The sequence below is a fragment of the Pholis gunnellus genome, assembly GCF_910591455.1.
Source record: "Pholis gunnellus genome assembly, chromosome: 11".
In the NCBI taxonomy this organism is placed as follows: domain Eukaryota; kingdom Metazoa; phylum Chordata; class Actinopteri; order Perciformes; family Pholidae; genus Pholis; species Pholis gunnellus.
This window is the reverse complement of record NC_136538.1, coordinates 4,965,787-4,982,815: the sequence shown is the minus strand read 5'-3', so window position 1 is coordinate 4,982,815 and position 17,029 is coordinate 4,965,787. Positions and strand designations below refer to the sequence as shown.

Below are 17,029 nucleotides of genomic sequence, written 5' to 3'. Positions count from 1 at the left end.
CTGAGTAAACCACGGCGGTGCCAAGCCCCAGTGACTTATCACAACGCTGGCCAGAGTGGACTCCCAGGATAGGGCCTGACCTCACCGGGGTAAAAATGGCAGCGACAGTCACTTGTTAGACGGCCCCGTGGCTGCCGGGGCCCAGACCGCTGCGGTAGCCGAGTTGGGCCGAGCCGGGCCGAGCCGGGCCGGGCCGGGCCGCGGCTTCGCTTATTTAAAGCGTCCCTCCCTGAGGTTCTCCCGGCTGTGTAACTGGTTAAAAAAGGGCCGAGCGAGCTTCCTGGAGGGTGAGAGGTGGGGGGTGGGGGGGGACTTTATTTAGACGTCAACTTCCTGTTTGCGAATGAGCCCGTTTCCCAGAAAAAGCTTCCATGTGCGGAGCGAGAGAAGTTTCCCCAAGTCTAATTACATGTATGGCTCTGAGAGGGGGGGGGGGGGGGGGGGGGGGGGGGGCGTGACAGTGACCCAAATAGCAGACTTCGTCCCCTGACGGCCGAGGGTTAGACAGCACTCTGATGATGCTGCTGCTGCTGCAATGTGAGGAGAACATGGTGAAGCTCTGCTTGTATAAATGGTACCGACAATAGAAAGTTAGGATTCTCATCTTTTGTTATTACACAATAAACGAATGTCATTCTCAGCTGCTCTAGTCCAGCTGTTGGACTTGGTTAGGAATCAGGTACATTTTCGACGTGTAATATCACATGTAACTACGGTCATTTATTATTAAACCGCAACGTTGCGGAAAACGTTATTCTCTGGTGAGCAGTAAAATGAGATTTAAGAAACCTAAATTTGCGTGTTCAGGATTTTTTCCACTTTGGGAATCTTTGGAGGTAATATAACTTTATACAAATGAGAATAAAATGGCGTGAACTAAATATTGTGCACTTGAGAGCAAACAGAGCGATGTGGGACAAAGCGTTCTTATTGTGGTCGCAGAAGAATATGTGTGTGTGTGTGTGTGTGTGTGTGTGTGTGTGTGTGTGTGTGTGTGTGTGTGTGCGTGCGTGCGTGCGTGCGTGCGTGCGTGCGTGCGTGCGTGCGTGCGTGCGTGCGTGTGTTTCTCCCCTCAAACGGTCCGTCTCCTGTGTGAGACCAAATAAACAACCCGAGCTGTCAAACTCCAGCTGACCGGCCACTCTGGTGGTCCGTCCCGCTTCAGGACGTCGACCTGCTTCTCTTCTCAATCAGTGGACGTCGTCCTTCCGTCACAATCACCGTCTTTGCCGGAAAAAAAGCTCAAAGAAATATTGCCAAAAGCATCGCGGTAAACTGATGAAAAGTGCGGTCACGAAACAAAGAAAGAAATTCAGAGATGACCGTCGACGCCCATCCACAACTGTTGCCGTTGCCATGGCGCCACCCAGTGACAGAAACATCTGCAGTGTTGCCAGGCCAACAAGGATGTAACACAGGGTACTACTGAGGACCGCGGGAGGTGTTGAGCTCGCATACATTTTGGAAAGAAGTGTGTTTTGCTCTCTCTCTCGCACGCACGCACGCACGCACGCACGCACGCGCGCGCGCGCGCGCGCGCACGCACACACACACACACACACACACACACACACACACACACACACACACACACACACACACACACACACACACACACACACACACACACACACACACACACACACACACACACACACACACACACACACACACACACACACGTTTGCCCATGCATGTAATCACTATGGTAGGGCAGAGAGACTGCGTCCGCAAAAACTTCGCCAGACCAAACTTTCCAAACACTATTGTAATCACCCCTCTGAACGTTAACGCCAACACACACACACACACACACACACACACACGCACACACGAATGTAAAAAAAAAAGAGAAAGGGAAGCGGTAAAGAAGAGAGGACAGGAGGTCGGCGTTTCCTCAGAGGAGTTTATCAAATCATCGTTTATGTAATGAGGCCCATCGCCATGGTTACCATGGTATGGCTCGATACCGATGTCAAGACCACAGCGACAGTTCAAGCGAGCCCGGCTGGTTTATGTGGCGTGATATGAACGGGTGAGTGATGACATGTAGTGTTAAAGTGCTTTGAGTGGTCGAAGTACAGACCATTTAAATATGAGGCTAGCACAAGCAGCTTAGCTTAGCTTAGCTTCGTACAAAAACAGGAGACAGCTAGCCTGGCTTTCTGCCCACCAGCACCTCTAAAGCTCACTAATAAACAAGCTACGCTAAGCTAAGCAGCTGCAGCTTTAAAAACATGAGCGTAATATGAACCTTCTCATCTAGATAATATAGAAGTGCATTTCCTAAAAAAGTAGAACTTTCCCTCTGACATGATTTGGCCCTTTTGCTATATTACCACAGACCAGGAGTATTAAACTAAACGTCAGCGAGGTCCACTGAGAGAGAACGTCCTCACGCAAAGGTCCGGAACATCACAGTGATGTCTGTGATTTAGTGCCATATCTAGCTGTATGTTGTCAATAACTGACTGTCAATTCAAAGAAAGACATTGAATTATATCTCAACAATATGTATTGTCAGATTTCAAATTATAAATACATAATCTAATAATAAATAAATGCTCTTCTCATTTCAAGTAAAATAAGGGCTGCATTAAAGAATAAATGACATCACCGAACGCTTTTAAAATAAGGCACTTGTCCTGCAATTCTAAATGATATTCTTATCTTCTAAAAAGAGAAGTTAGTGTGCAGGGACGCTATCTGTGCTTATTAAACCTCTTGTTTCAGCTCTATTCCTCTCTGTTGACATCATTGTTGGACAGTGAATTCTGATCATATTGGGCTCTTAGCTTTATTTTTCTGTGCCTCCGTTTGCTCACAATGTGTGTGCTTTGTCTCGTAGTGGTGCTTCACATTGTGGCTTCTTATAATCAAACACATGAGACATACGGGTTTTGAACTGGTTGTGGGAATAATGAACGCCCAATAAATGGCCCAATAATAAAAGACATTTTCCAAAACATAACAGCACAATGTAGTAAACGGACCGATGCACACATTCCGATAATAAAAACACGTTCAGCACATAGCACAGTGAGATACTTCCTACTTTCTCTCTCAGGATGGTAAATACTCGCTCGACAGGCAAACACAAACACACAAACACACACACACACACACACGCCCTGTACCCCCTACGCAGACAAACACAGCCCATGTCTGGTACCCTTGTTATTATGGACGTTCACATGCTGAACCGCTCAGACAACTATTCCTGTGTGTGTGTGTGTGTTGTTTGAAGCGCTCAGTGTTTTCCTGCTGCTGGTGGAAGTGATTTGGAAAGAATGCGGTGGAAAGGGAGGGGCGTCACGGCCGTTAAACCAGCGGGGTCGGGCCTCAAATGAAAGTGCGGCGCTAACGAGGGCGGATGCTAATTGAGGAGCCTCCCAGCGTGGTGTCACAAACACACACACACACACACACACACACACACACACACACACACACACACACACACACACACACACACACACACACACACACACACACACACACACACACACACACACACACACACACACACACACACACCAGGCCCCCGCTGCAGTATGTACACACACACACACAGTGAAAGAAATGACATCTCTTTAAAAGGAAAACTTGGTTTGTGTTTGCGGATGTAAACAGCTTTTCTAGATCTCAGCGGACTGAGACAGACTAGTTACGGTCGGGAAGTTGTATCGTTTTAGATCGTCTCATCGGCATTGCAAGCGATTGCCAATCCCCGATGGGATCGAGGTGGGGGGGCCGACTCGGGTTCTCAGCAGCACACCACCACAGCTCAGCTGTTACAGGTTGGTTAGCCTCGTTAACCAGAGCGTTCCCAACGTGCGACTTCAAAGCGGTAAGAATAGTGACAAGACAGAGCTGAGAGGGGGAAGCAGATGTTTGAAGGGCCCCGCAGGCACATGTGCAGAGCAACAGACATACAAAGCAACAGAAAGGGTTCACTGTGGCACTGAAAGCTTCTTCTGCACTGATATAACGGTTCCCAACAGGAGCGCTCAACTTCTACCAGTCGCATAGCTGCAGTGGAGGGAATACGAGTCGCATTTTATTTTTCAGATGTTCTGTAAATTGGGTTAAAATGAGCCTCGCGTCAGGCTGAGGCAGCCAGAGAACCAGAGAGCGTTGTTGGGCTCGTGAGGATCTCACCTGCTCCTCCGTGATGAGTCCGGACTGCGTGTGCAGAGGCAGGCTCTGGCACAGCTGTCCCAGCAGCATGGCCACTTCCTTCATGCTCCGCCAGCAGCACACCAGCACCATCTGGGCCGTCACCCTGTAGCCCTCACCACCTGGAGCCAACACACACACACACACACACACACACACACACACACAAGCACAGTGACACACATGCAGAGAGTGAGCTTTATTACCTCATAATGTAAAGATGTATTTGTCTTATTATGTCATGCGCCATGTTAAAGCTGTGTACTCATTAAGTCACATCTATGTTTGTGTTGGGTCACACACACATACATATAGAACACACACATTGCACAGAGCTGTTTGGTTTTCCTTATCACTATAAAGTTACAGTAGATTATATCATCATTTAATAAGATTCCTAGAAATATTGAACTGTGCGCTGAATAAATATACCACTCGGAAATAAGGTCAAACACCTCCCCCACCAGGACATCACTGGAACTGCACGCACGAGCATCAACTACTGCATTGTACTGAATCCACTTCAATCACAAGTGAAAAATAAAAAAAGATAGAACTGATGATACAACATGATTATTATTCTGGTCATACTTTCATTTGGGGAACAATCATATTCCAAGTTTTGGAGCCACACTTTCCATAATGGGATGTAAACAGGAAGTAGAATGTTGCCATAGAGTAGTGCAGGTATCTGTGCTTTTAGCCGTCCCTGTTTACCGATGGATTACTTTGATACTGAGGAAAACTGAACGATGATGGACATTTACTTGTTTTCCAACTCTTTTTTGTAGATTTAGTGTGACTTATATTTTCCCATGTGCTGTTGGTTCAGATTTGACTGAGTTGTGATGAGCAGTAATGTGTCCCTATCTTTGCCTCATGTCACTTCCTCTTTCAACTCCCCGACGCGCTCCTCGGGATGCTCTCCTCACCGCTTGAATACATCTGAACTACCGTAACACTGGACTGTTTGGACTAGCGAGCCATGGACAGCTATCCTGTGTAATGCTGAACGCCATCGGCACGGCGACCTCTGACTCACCTGTGTTCAGTGACGGTGTGTGTGTGTTCAGTGACGGTGTGTGTGTGGTCTGGGTCTGTGTGTGATCACAGTGCGCCGTGTCCAGCTCTCTGGCGCTCGTGAAGAAGTCGTTGGTGTCTCTGGGCTGGATCTCCTGCAGGATCCTCTGCAGACCTGCGGTAGTCTCTGTCCAAACACACAAGAAACAACACGTCGTGTTACTAACATCTCCTCATGGGAGGTCCACCACCTTCACTGGAATATCTTTCTCTCTATTTTAGTGTTTTTGTTTAGTTTCCATATCATTCTCCTAATCCCCGCTCTCTTTTACTGTCTGGAATAAACAGTGTTCTTGCATGAGGCCCATTGAGCGCGTGCAGCATAATATAAGGCATTATAGGGCCAGAACGATGGTTGAGCCGGACAGGTCGAAGACAAAACCACTAAACTTTATCCATTAAACTAAAAAGTCAAAAGAATTTACCTAAATTGGCTTTTATTTTGAAAAAGCTTACAGTATGTGTCGTGAGAGATTTGTAGAGATTTTCATGCAAAGTTGAATTTGGAGTCACCTGCTACGAATTGATTCACCAGCTGGAGCCCATCAGAGACTTGATAGCTCGTCTCTGAGTACTTCGTAAGTTGGTAAAACTACCCCACAGATTGTAATCTGTATCACAGAGATCGTACAGCTGCAGTGTGAAAGACTCATGCACACGAAGATGACCTGTCAAAGATACAAACTATACAAAAGTTGTCTTTCTCATAATTTGTGGGAATGAATGAGATGTGCATGTGTGTATGGGTCAGGAGCGAGTGCAGGGGGTGTTTGAGGTTTGGACCCTTGTTTGGTTGTATTTTTAAAACTTGCTCTATGCCATGCATATTATATCTCCCAGCATGCTGAGGATTTCAGTTTAGTTTTGTTAATGGACACACTTTTACCCAAAACAGTCAGTCTCCCACATATAATGTCAATAAAATGTTATTTGGAGTGATTTTCAATTCGATAAATGCTAAAACATAAGTGCACAGAATGTTTTCTATGATTTCATCTCGCGATAAAATTAGAGGTTATGACTGACAATATCTTTTTGGCCCACAGAAAGCAATCTGGGTTTCTCTTGTGCCTCCCCCCCGAGGGAAAATAATTGCTCTCACTCCTGATCCGAGGTCTGAATCTGATTACCTGAGTCCGTATCCATGGGGATGAGTCCCTCGGGGGAGGAGCTCTGCACCACAGGGGAGACCACATCAGACATCCTGTAGCACACAGCGACCAGATCGGACACCACGCGCCTCCACTGCTCCGTCTGACTCAAACTCCTAAACACACAGAGAACCAGTACGTCTAGAACTAAGGTTGTGGCTGATTTTTGCTCTTTAAAGTAGGCGCCAACAGCAGAAGCAGTAGATCCAAATGGAAGTAGACGTGTGTGTGTGTGCGTTCATGAGCTCACTCAGTGTTCAGATGCTGCAGGACGGCGGTGATGCAGTGAGCTCTGCCGTAGAGGGGATAGGAAGCGGCCGCCTGCAACAGAGACGCCTCGGACCTCGACACCTCCGACTGCAGACAGCGCAGCAAGAACTGAACCACTGAGGAGACACGAACACAACCGCTGAATCCATCTCACTCAGGGCCAAACGCAGACACCGACACTTATTGAGGCTATTGCGTCCGGATCTCACCCGCCAGCGTGTTGAGCTCCAAGACGACCGCTGCGGACGGCTGGGTCGGTAAAGAGGGAGGCTGGAACTCGAGGCCCTGCTCCTCCTGGGCGCAGTGCAGCAGGGCCAGGCCCAGGTCCGGCTGGTGGAGCAGCAGGTGGAGGAGGTGGGCTGCCGTGACGCTGTCGAAGGGCTTGGTGCTGGTGCTGAGGTCCAGAGCCGCCTGGAGGACGCGGTGCATCCTCTCCGGGACCTAACGCCACAGAGGAAGAGCTGAGATCAGCAAAACAACTTGGGACACACACCACGGACCGAGAGGTGGATCCAAATAGAAGTTTATACGACAGAAATGTACACGACACTTTTATGCATCTTCATTATGAAATAATCATAAAAAAACACTACCAAAAACAGCAACCTAAAGAAAACAATGTCAGCGGTATCAAACATCAAAAAGATGCCACATGTAAAGAATCACATTTTGAATATTAACCTGCAGTCCCACAGCTGGCGGCGGGAGTTGCCGTAGTAACGTGGAGGCCAGCTGTTTGACTTCCAGGAAGTTGCTGGCAACGCAGTAGAGGACGTTCTGAGCGTGTGCGGAGGTCACGGCCTCGCCGAGGGCGAAGACATCGGGCCCTGAGGAGAACGCAGAGAGGAAGAGGTGAAGCAACGCAGCGAGGGGACGACGGGCAGAGCGCACGGCCGAAGCCAGATGGAGAGCCGGGTTTGGCGTCGAAGTAGAGAGTCTGGGCCAGCGGCGGGAGGACGACGTCGTGTTCAGGCAGCGACGGAGAGGTGGCTACCTGAGCCTCGACACTGAGCTGTCCTTCAGTAAAGCAGTGAACTCCAAACTGCTGTGAGCGTGTTGGATGAAACACAACCGTACCGAATGTCATCGCTGTATACACACAGCTTATGTTGTAGTTTGGAATGTCCGTCCTTAATATGAATAAACCTGATCCGCTGAATAACACAAAGTCAATGAATGAAGCTTACTGCACTAAACACCATGTTCTGAGCTCTTTGGTGAACTGCAGTAACGTGTATATGTACTGCGCATATTATTGGACCAGGAAGACACATTTTAAGTGCTATTGTGTATGAAAAGTGTTTAAAAGTTGCTCTCCATATGATGACAGCCATACGAGTATTGGTAGTGGAAAATAAACAGAGCTTTATGCATTATAACGACTTAATGCAGCGTTTACCATCAGATTTTAAAATGCTGAAATGATTCAGCTGCTTTTTCGAGGAGAACATCAAATATTGTGTCCTACTTTAGCACCATCTTGGATTTGCCATAATGTTAGTAACTGCATGTGTTAAGTTTGAGGGCAGTAGGTGTACCGGTGCTGAAGGTGAAGAGCTCGCCCAGGAGACACAGCAGGTGGAGGGCTGTGAGGCATTTGGAGAAAGACGATCCGGGAAGCAAAACCTCCAGCAGCCTCACACACAGCCAGCGCAGGAACTCCTACATCACACACACACACACACACACACACACACACACACACACACACACACACACACACACACACACACACACACACACACACACACACACACACACACACACACACACACACACACACACACACACGTTCATTTCTATAAACCAAAAGGACTCAGGTGGAACTCTGCGTTGTTGCGATGTAGTGTGTGTGTGTACCTTGTACAGATGCAGTGTGTGCTGGTCTCCGTCTCTCTGCTCCTGCTCCCTCTCCTGGATCAGTCTCTTCTGCAGCAGCAGGGCGCTGTCCTTCATCCTACAAAGCAGCTGCACGGAGGAGGAAGAGGATTTCAAGCTCCGTTGAGTGAGACTTTCTGATTTGATCAGTAAATCATTAAATGATGTCATTGGTTTCTCCTTGTAATGTGGAGGGTTTTCTTTGGCACTGCAGAATCCTTTGAAAAATCAAACTAGAACAGTGCTCATTAGTGTAGAACAGAGCATAGATCTCCCCCAGGTGTGTCTCCCTCACCCTCCCCCGAAACAAAGAAGAGTTAAATATCACTCAATTGTCCCGCCCGGCCCAAATAACACAAACAGGGATTTCATTCGTCTCATTACTTTAGAAGATCATAACATGTCAGGAATATATCTGAAGATAATATGCAGGTGAGGTTTGTTTGTAACCGAGCCGATTACCCAAAATGCCTTTTGCTACTAAAGCAGTTGTTGATCACTTGCGGCCCCAAACAGTCGATTAAGTGAAGTCAGAAGTCAATGCAATTGTTAATCACAGCAACCAGAGAAAGACCAGAGAGGTCCTTGAGGGTTGTTTTTTTTTAATATTAGGCTGAATGCGAGCAGTATGCGAGATTAGCCGTGGACAGACAGACACACACACAAACACACACACACACACACACACACACACACACACACACACACACACACACACACACACGGCCACATGATCTCCCCACAGACTGACGCCTGGCAAAGATAATTAGTTCCAATCCTTGTATAAACTGCTCCGGGGCCAACAAGCTGACTTTTACCAGCTTAACATTTCACATTCAGTGAGACAATAAAATCCATCAAAAACGCCTTACGGTTCTATAGTTTTTATATATTCATAAAAAACATTTTGTCAACACTAAAAGGCGATGTGCGGGAGGCGTCTGACCTTCTTCAGCAGGCTGACTGTCTGCTGTCTGACGCCGGGCGCCTGGCTGTTGAGATTGGCCGGCAGGAAGTGGCGGATCAGGTCCATTTCCTGGGAGGTCACGGCCTCAGTGCTGCGGTGGCTCTCGCACACCAGCCCCAAAGCGTCCATCCTCACCTAGGCGGGTAGGATTGGACGACACATTGGAAGTCCCAGACATAAGGCATAGCCACACGGAATTGTTTTGAAAACATAAAAACACTTCTTAGCTCTGTAAACACCACCTGAGGCCACTCACTTGATCGTGTTTGTGTACCAGCGCTTGTTGGAGCAGAGAGAGGGGCACCAGTCCTCCCCACAGACCCTCCTTTGAGGAGGGAACGACACCCTGGGCCCTCGCTGCCCGCAGGCACGTCATGAGGGCGCCCAGCGCTCCTCTGCTGCCCGAAGGACCTAACGAGGACAGAAAAACAACATTTATAGTAAATTCTGTCATGTCCGTGAAATATTTCTTCCCACAACAGAATGCTTTGTGAAGTTTGAGAGACATTAAAAGCGCAGCTGATATATCATGAGAATAACCAGAAGGGAAGCGAGATATAAATGTGTTTTTAATGTGCAGACGTCGGGTGTGTTTGTGCCTTCACCTTGGCTGCAGGGCGGCGTTGTGTCCTGCAAGGCCTGCACCATGTGCGCCAGACTGGAGGGGCTGCAGCGCAGCAGCTTGGGCAGGAAGTAGTCCAGGATGTACGTGGTCTGGTCCAGCCGGGCGCGGCACAGCACCTGCAGCAGGGGGGTGACCCACGTCTGGTGCCAGCGCTCCATCCAGTCCCGCGTGGCCGTCTCGTTCGCCGCCGCGCCCGCCTCACAGGCCAGCTGCGCCTTGTGGCTCACGAACAGCCTCTCCAGGAGGTCGCTGGCATAAGGGGCCAGGTTCTGGTCGCCCATCAGGCCCACGAGGCGCGAGGGCAGCTCGGGCCGGCTGCGGAGCAGGTGGCCCGCCCCGTAGAGCTCCACGAGGCAGCCCAAGGAGCCGTACTTCCCCCGCATGTGCCACTCCAGCCCCAGCAGGCTCCGGGTGAGCTCCGCCACGTAGGGGTCCTCGGCCGGGTCGGAGGAGGACGGGTTGGCGTGCTGGTGGAGGAGGAGGAGGTTGCGGAACAGGGAGCGGGTCTGGTGGCGGACTCCGTCCAGCGGGTGCTCCCAGTGGGAGTAGATGTGCTCCAGCAGGTGCCGCTGCAGCTCCGAGCCTCCGCTGAGGGACTGTTGGAGGCGGGGCGGGCAGGGCTGCCCCCCCGCCTGCAGGCAGTCCAGGGCAGCGCTGCTCCACAGGGTCAGCACCCGAGCCACCACCATGGCCGTACTGGACTCCTTTATACTACAGCAGACAGGAAAAAACCGTCAAGATGCTGAGATTATGAATCACTTATTTTGTTTTGAAAAGACTTTTGAGACACATTTCCGATAGTGAAACCTCTTCTATGATGAAAGGCTTACAACCCAGAGCAGTAAGGACTGACTTGGGATCAGTTAAGCAGTTCTACCTGACATCGAGATCCAGCAGCGTGTTCGGAACCAGCAGCAGCAGCTGTTCCCACTGTGGCCCCGGGAGAGCGCCCTTCCAGCTCAGCATGGCCAGAGCCCCGTGACACAGGTACAGGGAGACGCCCGGCGGGCGGCCGCCGGCGCACAGGCCCTCGCAGCGCAGCTTTAGCCACCGAGGGGCCGAGTCCAAACCCGGCGCCGAGCTACGCAGCAAACTACACACCTGATGCACGAAGACGAGACCGATTTCAAGAGTCACGGAAAGATTCTCAAAAAGTGCATGCATGCGTATCGTGCAAAACCCAGACTTCTTAAATCCTCGACTCACCACGGAGGCAACTTCGTCTCCACAACCCATGACGGACCTGATCAACAACACTACGGCCAGGCCGGCTGTGCTCTGGACTGACTGGACGAACTCCTCTAGAAACAGGAAAAAAACAAACAGCGGAGGAAAGCAGTGAGAGGGAAGTCCTATTTACAAATACACACGGTTTGGGAAGTTCACGACTCCACCTGCTCCTGTGAAGCTGTTATGACAGACGGACGTATTGTTTGTGAACAGAATCAGTCAAAAGATATGTTTGTCTGGGAATTTCTCGAGTCCTGTTTTGGTACCGTCGGTGAGGATGTGTGTGTAGCAGCCCAGCAGGCTGCTCAGCGTGTCCTCCAGCCTGCAGCGGTTCTGTTCGGCCCGCAGGCCGGCGCCGATCGTCCCCTGGGACCTCTGGATCACCAGCACCGACGCCTTCACCGCGGCCAGGCAGGACTGCATCAGCTGGGCCTGGGCAATGTGACGGCCCGTCAGGCCGCTAACAGCAGGGGGCGACAGACACACACGGATCAACGGCGAGCTAATACGTTGTCCCCAGACTCCCTCCTGTATCAACATGGAACCTGGCCGCTCGGACTGCAATTGAATTGAATTTGAGTTGAAATTCACTTTTAATGTATGCCTACTATACCTGTTCTGGTGCAGGTATTCACTCAGTCCCTTGTGAAGGAACTGCAACACTACATAGAGGAGAACAGAGGCAATGAGAAGCTTTACTAACTCACTTTTTGGTTCTAAACAAGTCAGCCGGATATTTACCTTCAGGCAGCAGCTTGTTGATGCATCTCTCCCCTGGACAAAAAGGACATTTTGGAAAAAACTAGTTATTCTACAATCAGAAGTCAGATTTCTTTGATAGCTGTAGTGATGAAAAGCAGAATAAGTCTGCAGCAAGAGCTGACAGACGTACAGCCACTCACCGAGAGCGAAGCCATCCAGACAGGCAGCGATGGTGTCCACGATGTGCGGGCACCGCTCTGAGGTCGGGTTGGACAGACAGTCGGACAAGCAGGCGGACAAACTGCTTACAGCCTGCTCCTGCAGCCAGGCTGGTGCTGAAGACAAGGCACTGAGGAAAGCAACACGGAGACGGCGTATTGATCAGGGGGAGAGTAGCAGAAATGGAATATAATATTGATTAACTATGTATTCATTAGTGTAGAATCAGCTGAAACTAAGAATCGTTGTGTTTTAGTGACAGAATAAGCCCTTCAAATCTACATAGGGAGCTTGTTGCCAAAGCCTACACACTGTCCCTTTAACTGGCGGAGTTTGAAGGTCCGTTAAAAGACGTTGAGGACCCTTAAGTTTTGGTCTGAGAACAATTCAGAGGCGATGGATGTTTGGCAGAATAAAATCCACGCCGCTAAACCGGTCCTCTCATAGTCTCCCACCGCATCGACTCGAACAGACGGCCCGTGTACCTGGCGATGGCTCGTCGCAGCGGGTTCTTGGCCTGCAGGGAGGTGTAGACCAGGGACAGGGCGTGCAGACAGGCCTGTAGAAGAGCACCGTCGGGCTCCTCTTCGCTCAGCGCCTCCAGCTGGGACCCTGCCTGGTGCAGAGTGGACACACAAACGGTCACATAACTGTGTGGTGGCATTCCATCCACATAGTTAGTTCAATAATATAAGAATAGACTTTAAACAAAACAGCAAATTACATCAACCAACGAATTTGCAGTGTCGTCCGGCGACAGGACACATACACTCAAAGTGTTCAAAAAGTCCTCAATCCTCGATTACTTTTAATATAATGAGAGTTTAAAGTGTCTCTGTAGCTCACACTGCAAAAACGTTAAAAGCTCTTTCACCAAACGGGCTGCAGGTTGACAGGAAGGACATCTTGTTCCCGCAGCTACTGATTCGAGGTTCGTGTAATATGGCCTCATACAGAAAGATGTAGCAGCATTCCATTCTACAATTGTCTAAGGAGGACAAACCATCGCACATTTATGTCGTCTATAAAGTCAACATAATCCCTTGCATGTTGAGAAGAGGTGACATCTTGCATTGCTCTGTCTCAACCAACCTTTTTAACCAGCTGGATCTGCTGCACGGGCTCCGACAGCTCCAAGCAGGTCTGCAGGGTCTGGGCCACCTGCCTGACTCCATCCTCTCCTCCGTCCACAGAGAGCGACGCTGGGAAAGATCACACAGTGCTCGACATTAAACACACACACACCTATATATATTATTTTGTCCCCAGGTTGGGATTAGAGGCCTGATGAAATACTTTCTTGTTGTTAACCACAGCAGCTTGGTCACAGTACCTATCAGCTTGTGTAGTTTCTCCTCATCCAGAACCACAGCCTGCACTTTGGCTGTCGTCTTCTTCACCACCATGACTATCTGTCCCTGTGTGTGAGGCAGAGCAACAGTTAATTCATTCCCATTTCAGCGTTTGTCTGAAACAATAATTCTAATTAACAAAATACCTTCTCCGTGGCTTGTTTATAGAGGACACAAACCACAGGATGAACTACAGTAACGCTCAAAAATGAGCAGAATGCTAAATCTTCACCTCAATAACAGTCGCTATATGAATCATGTTGCATTTACAAATTAGTTTTCTTTAAACATGTCACACCTTAACCCTGTCTCTGTGTCTGTCCGTCTGTCTGTGTGTCTGTGTGTCTGTCTGTCTCTCACACACAGACACAGAAACTCACGCCTGTAAACTAACGGTTACTGCATACATTGTATTTTTCTTTACTTTGGCTGAAAGTAACGTTACCGCTGCTAGGACAACTGTTAGCCAACTATTGCTAAGTTAGCCGTCTCTGCCTCCATTATTAAAAGGCAAAACACAAATGGCAAACACTGTCTGACACAGTAAACCGACGCAGCGCTCACAAAGAGTTGGAACAGCTACATACAAGTTTAAAGTTTAATAAAAGTAGCCAGCATTCACCTCAATTCAGCATGAGGTTCACACTTGCAGCTCTTCTGTTTCGGCTGGTAACGTTAGCTGTAATTCGTGTCAAGCTCGAGAATCAAACAACTCACATTTCCGGTATTTTATTTTCAGAATAAAACAAACTTTAAACATCATGCCCAATAACAACATAAAGTGCAATTTATATCTACTTTTTGTTATACTGATATGCTTTATTTAATTTCACGTTGTTGAAAATACATAATTGTTCGCGAACCATGTGGTTAAACAACTTCTACAAACATGAATGTTGTAAAGCTCTGAACTTTGAAGCCACACTCATTCATTTCTCTGTATTTTTCCCGCAGGCTTGACACACCCACGGTCCCTGCTGCACGTGTGGAACGTCACTTCCGACAAAATTGTCACACACCGCCCGCAGAAGTTGGTCTGTCCGTAAAGTAGCGCTCCGGCTTCTCATTGGCGGACAACACACGCCAATCAAACACGGGGCGTCGTGGTCCTGCAGCGTGGAGACGCGCCTACCGAATACGCGATTGGCCGTGTCGTGCTAAAACCACACCCTCTTCAAAATCCAACCCCGTCTCCAACTTTTCCCCGAGAGCTGAAATCAAATCCTTCGGGAAAAGAGAGAAATTCACCGTTTTACTCATGAATCAGGATTTTTCTCCACTGGATCAACAAGTAAACTGTAAAGACGCTGGAGTTGACATGGACTGAAGTCCGTCGCATAGTTTCGACCAATCAGATTATCTTGAGGGGTAAGTCGAGAAACTTTGATGAAAAATTGCACTTTTTTTTAATTAAATAAGAAAAGACAGATAAATGCCACTGTTATAACTAAACAAGGACAAATTAGCAGGAAAAACGTTACCGGTTTCTCAGATGGCCGTTATTCGGTAGAACCTGAGAAATTGATGATTTAGTCGAGGATGTGAATACAGCACAGTCTCTACTGGTTGCCATTACTCATACATTTATTGTTGAACCAAAACAAAATAAGTGATGCTATTTGTGTCTTTTTGCCGGCTTTACATAACATGAAATCTACTGTTTTTGTGAACTTGACATTACAGGAAACAAAAACACATGAGCTATGATGTATTATAGTCAATTCAATTTAAATGACCACAAACTATTTAAAGTTTCACCTTTTGCCACAGATTGTTTTTTAAGTTTCTGTGTGAATCATGACATTTTTAATTTAATTTGTTTTTTTTTGGGGGGGGGGGGGGATCCTTATCTTGAGAAAAATCTAAAAGCATCTTATAATACATATTACCTCAGTGATTTGGGTGCTTTGCTTCCAGTTCAGTCCGTTATTGGGTCACTACTCCATCACCAGTTCATGACCCAAAATCACAGGGAAGTGCTCAGACAGCACATTCTCTCTCTCTCTCTCTCTCTCTCTCTCTCTCTCTCTCTCTCTCTCTCTCTCTCTTTACGCTGAGGCCGACTTTACTCGACAGGAAGTGAGACAGAGAGACAAAAAGAAACTCGGAGTCAGGGTTCAGGGGTCAAATGGCCTTTAGTGTTTTCCACTGAACGCATCCTTTCATCATCGCTGTGGAATGATGCTTGAAGAAAAAATATTTCAAATATGTATTCATTTTTAATATATCTGTCCTCCATTATAGAAATTTGACTAATATTCTCACAAGATCTCATTAAATTCTACAAAACAAGGACTTCCAAGGAAGGGTGAGAAGAAGACGAGCTGAGCCGCACTCCCCATAAGATAACTACAACAAAGGCACTATAATAATATAATATTTTCATCAGCGTAAATAAAATGCTTTATTCAACTGAATCCTTAACAAAAGACTAGATTATGAAGAGAATGGTCTTCCATAATTCCACATTAAAACTTAATTGGGCTTCCCAGTGCTAACTGCAGCATATTGAAAGTGATTAAAGGTAATATAAAGTGTTGTTTTGACAAAATATCATTGAATAAAATACATTTGTATTCCTTAACTGGCACAGCACGGTTCATCCATATGCAATAAATCGTGTTATGTTGTTTTGTTTTGTGGGATGAGAGCCCCCCCCCCCCCCATCCCTTTGCCTTCGTCAGTGTTCACCGCAGCAAAATAGGCAACAGAAATAAGCCTGTGGAAACCTTTTTTTTTTTTTTTAACGGCCTCCCTCCACACATGTTTGCAGTCTCTTTGTGAGCAGGCCAGGCCGGTAATGAGAGGTTATTACTTGGAGGAGGATAAAATGCAGACTTTTCTATCTTTCTCCTCTTCCACCAGAGATCCTCATCTGTCCCTCTCATCTCCTCTCATCTCCTCTCATCTCCTCTCATCTCCTCTCATCTCCTCTCCTCTCATCTCCTCTCATCTCCTCTCCTCTCATCTCCTCTCATCTCCTCTCACCTCCTCTCCTCTCCTCTCATCTCCTCTCATCTCCTCTCATCTCATCTCATCTCATCTAATCTCCTCTCCTCTCATCTCATCTCATCTCCTCTCATCTCATCGCCTCTCCTCTCCTCTCATCTCATCTCACCTCCTCTCCTCTCATCTCATCTCCTCTCATCTCATCGCCTCTCCTCTCATCTCATCTCACCTCCTCTCCTCTCATCTCATCTCATCTCCTCTCATCTCCTCTCCTACCATCTCCACTCATCTCATCGCCTCTCCTCTCCTCTCATCTCATCTCCTACCATCTCCTCTCATCTCCTCTCATCTCATCTCATCTCTTCTCTTCTCATCTCCTCTCATCTCATCTCTTCTCTTCTCCTCTCATCTCATCTCCTCTCCTCTC

The 17,029-nt window shown here is 48.0% G+C and overlaps 1 protein-coding gene across 1 annotated transcript in view; it reads right to left on the bottom strand.

Annotated features, from left to right (window-relative positions):
- The window catches only part of thada (THADA armadillo repeat containing), an 83,841-nt gene extending 69,520 nt beyond the window's left edge, over positions 1-14,321 (bottom strand). Inside the window, exons 1-21 of the mRNA XM_079168655.1 lie at positions 14,276-14,321; positions 13,635-13,719; positions 13,394-13,503; positions 12,787-12,917; positions 12,283-12,431; positions 12,122-12,154; positions 11,994-12,042; positions 11,647-11,840; positions 11,357-11,451; positions 11,028-11,251; positions 10,131-10,861; positions 9,782-9,936; positions 9,505-9,660; positions 8,541-8,648; positions 8,219-8,342; positions 7,362-7,507; positions 6,890-7,121; positions 6,661-6,796; positions 6,390-6,526; positions 5,222-5,386; positions 4,162-4,301 (exon numbers count right to left, since the gene is read on the bottom strand). Of these exons, the coding sequence (XP_079024781.1) occupies positions 4,162-4,301; positions 5,222-5,386; positions 6,390-6,526; positions 6,661-6,796; positions 6,890-7,121; positions 7,362-7,507; positions 8,219-8,342; positions 8,541-8,648; positions 9,505-9,660; positions 9,782-9,936; positions 10,131-10,861; positions 11,028-11,251; positions 11,357-11,451; positions 11,647-11,840; positions 11,994-12,042; positions 12,122-12,154; positions 12,283-12,431; positions 12,787-12,917; positions 13,394-13,503; positions 13,635-13,707 (3,288 nt within the window). The 5' untranslated portion in view covers positions 13,708-13,719; positions 14,276-14,321. The remainder of the gene's footprint in view (positions 1-4,161; positions 4,302-5,221; positions 5,387-6,389; positions 6,527-6,660; positions 6,797-6,889; positions 7,122-7,361; positions 7,508-8,218; positions 8,343-8,540; positions 8,649-9,504; positions 9,661-9,781; positions 9,937-10,130; positions 10,862-11,027; positions 11,252-11,356; positions 11,452-11,646; positions 11,841-11,993; positions 12,043-12,121; positions 12,155-12,282; positions 12,432-12,786; positions 12,918-13,393; positions 13,504-13,634; positions 13,720-14,275) is intronic.
- Between the last annotated feature and the right edge of the window lie 2,708 nt (positions 14,322-17,029).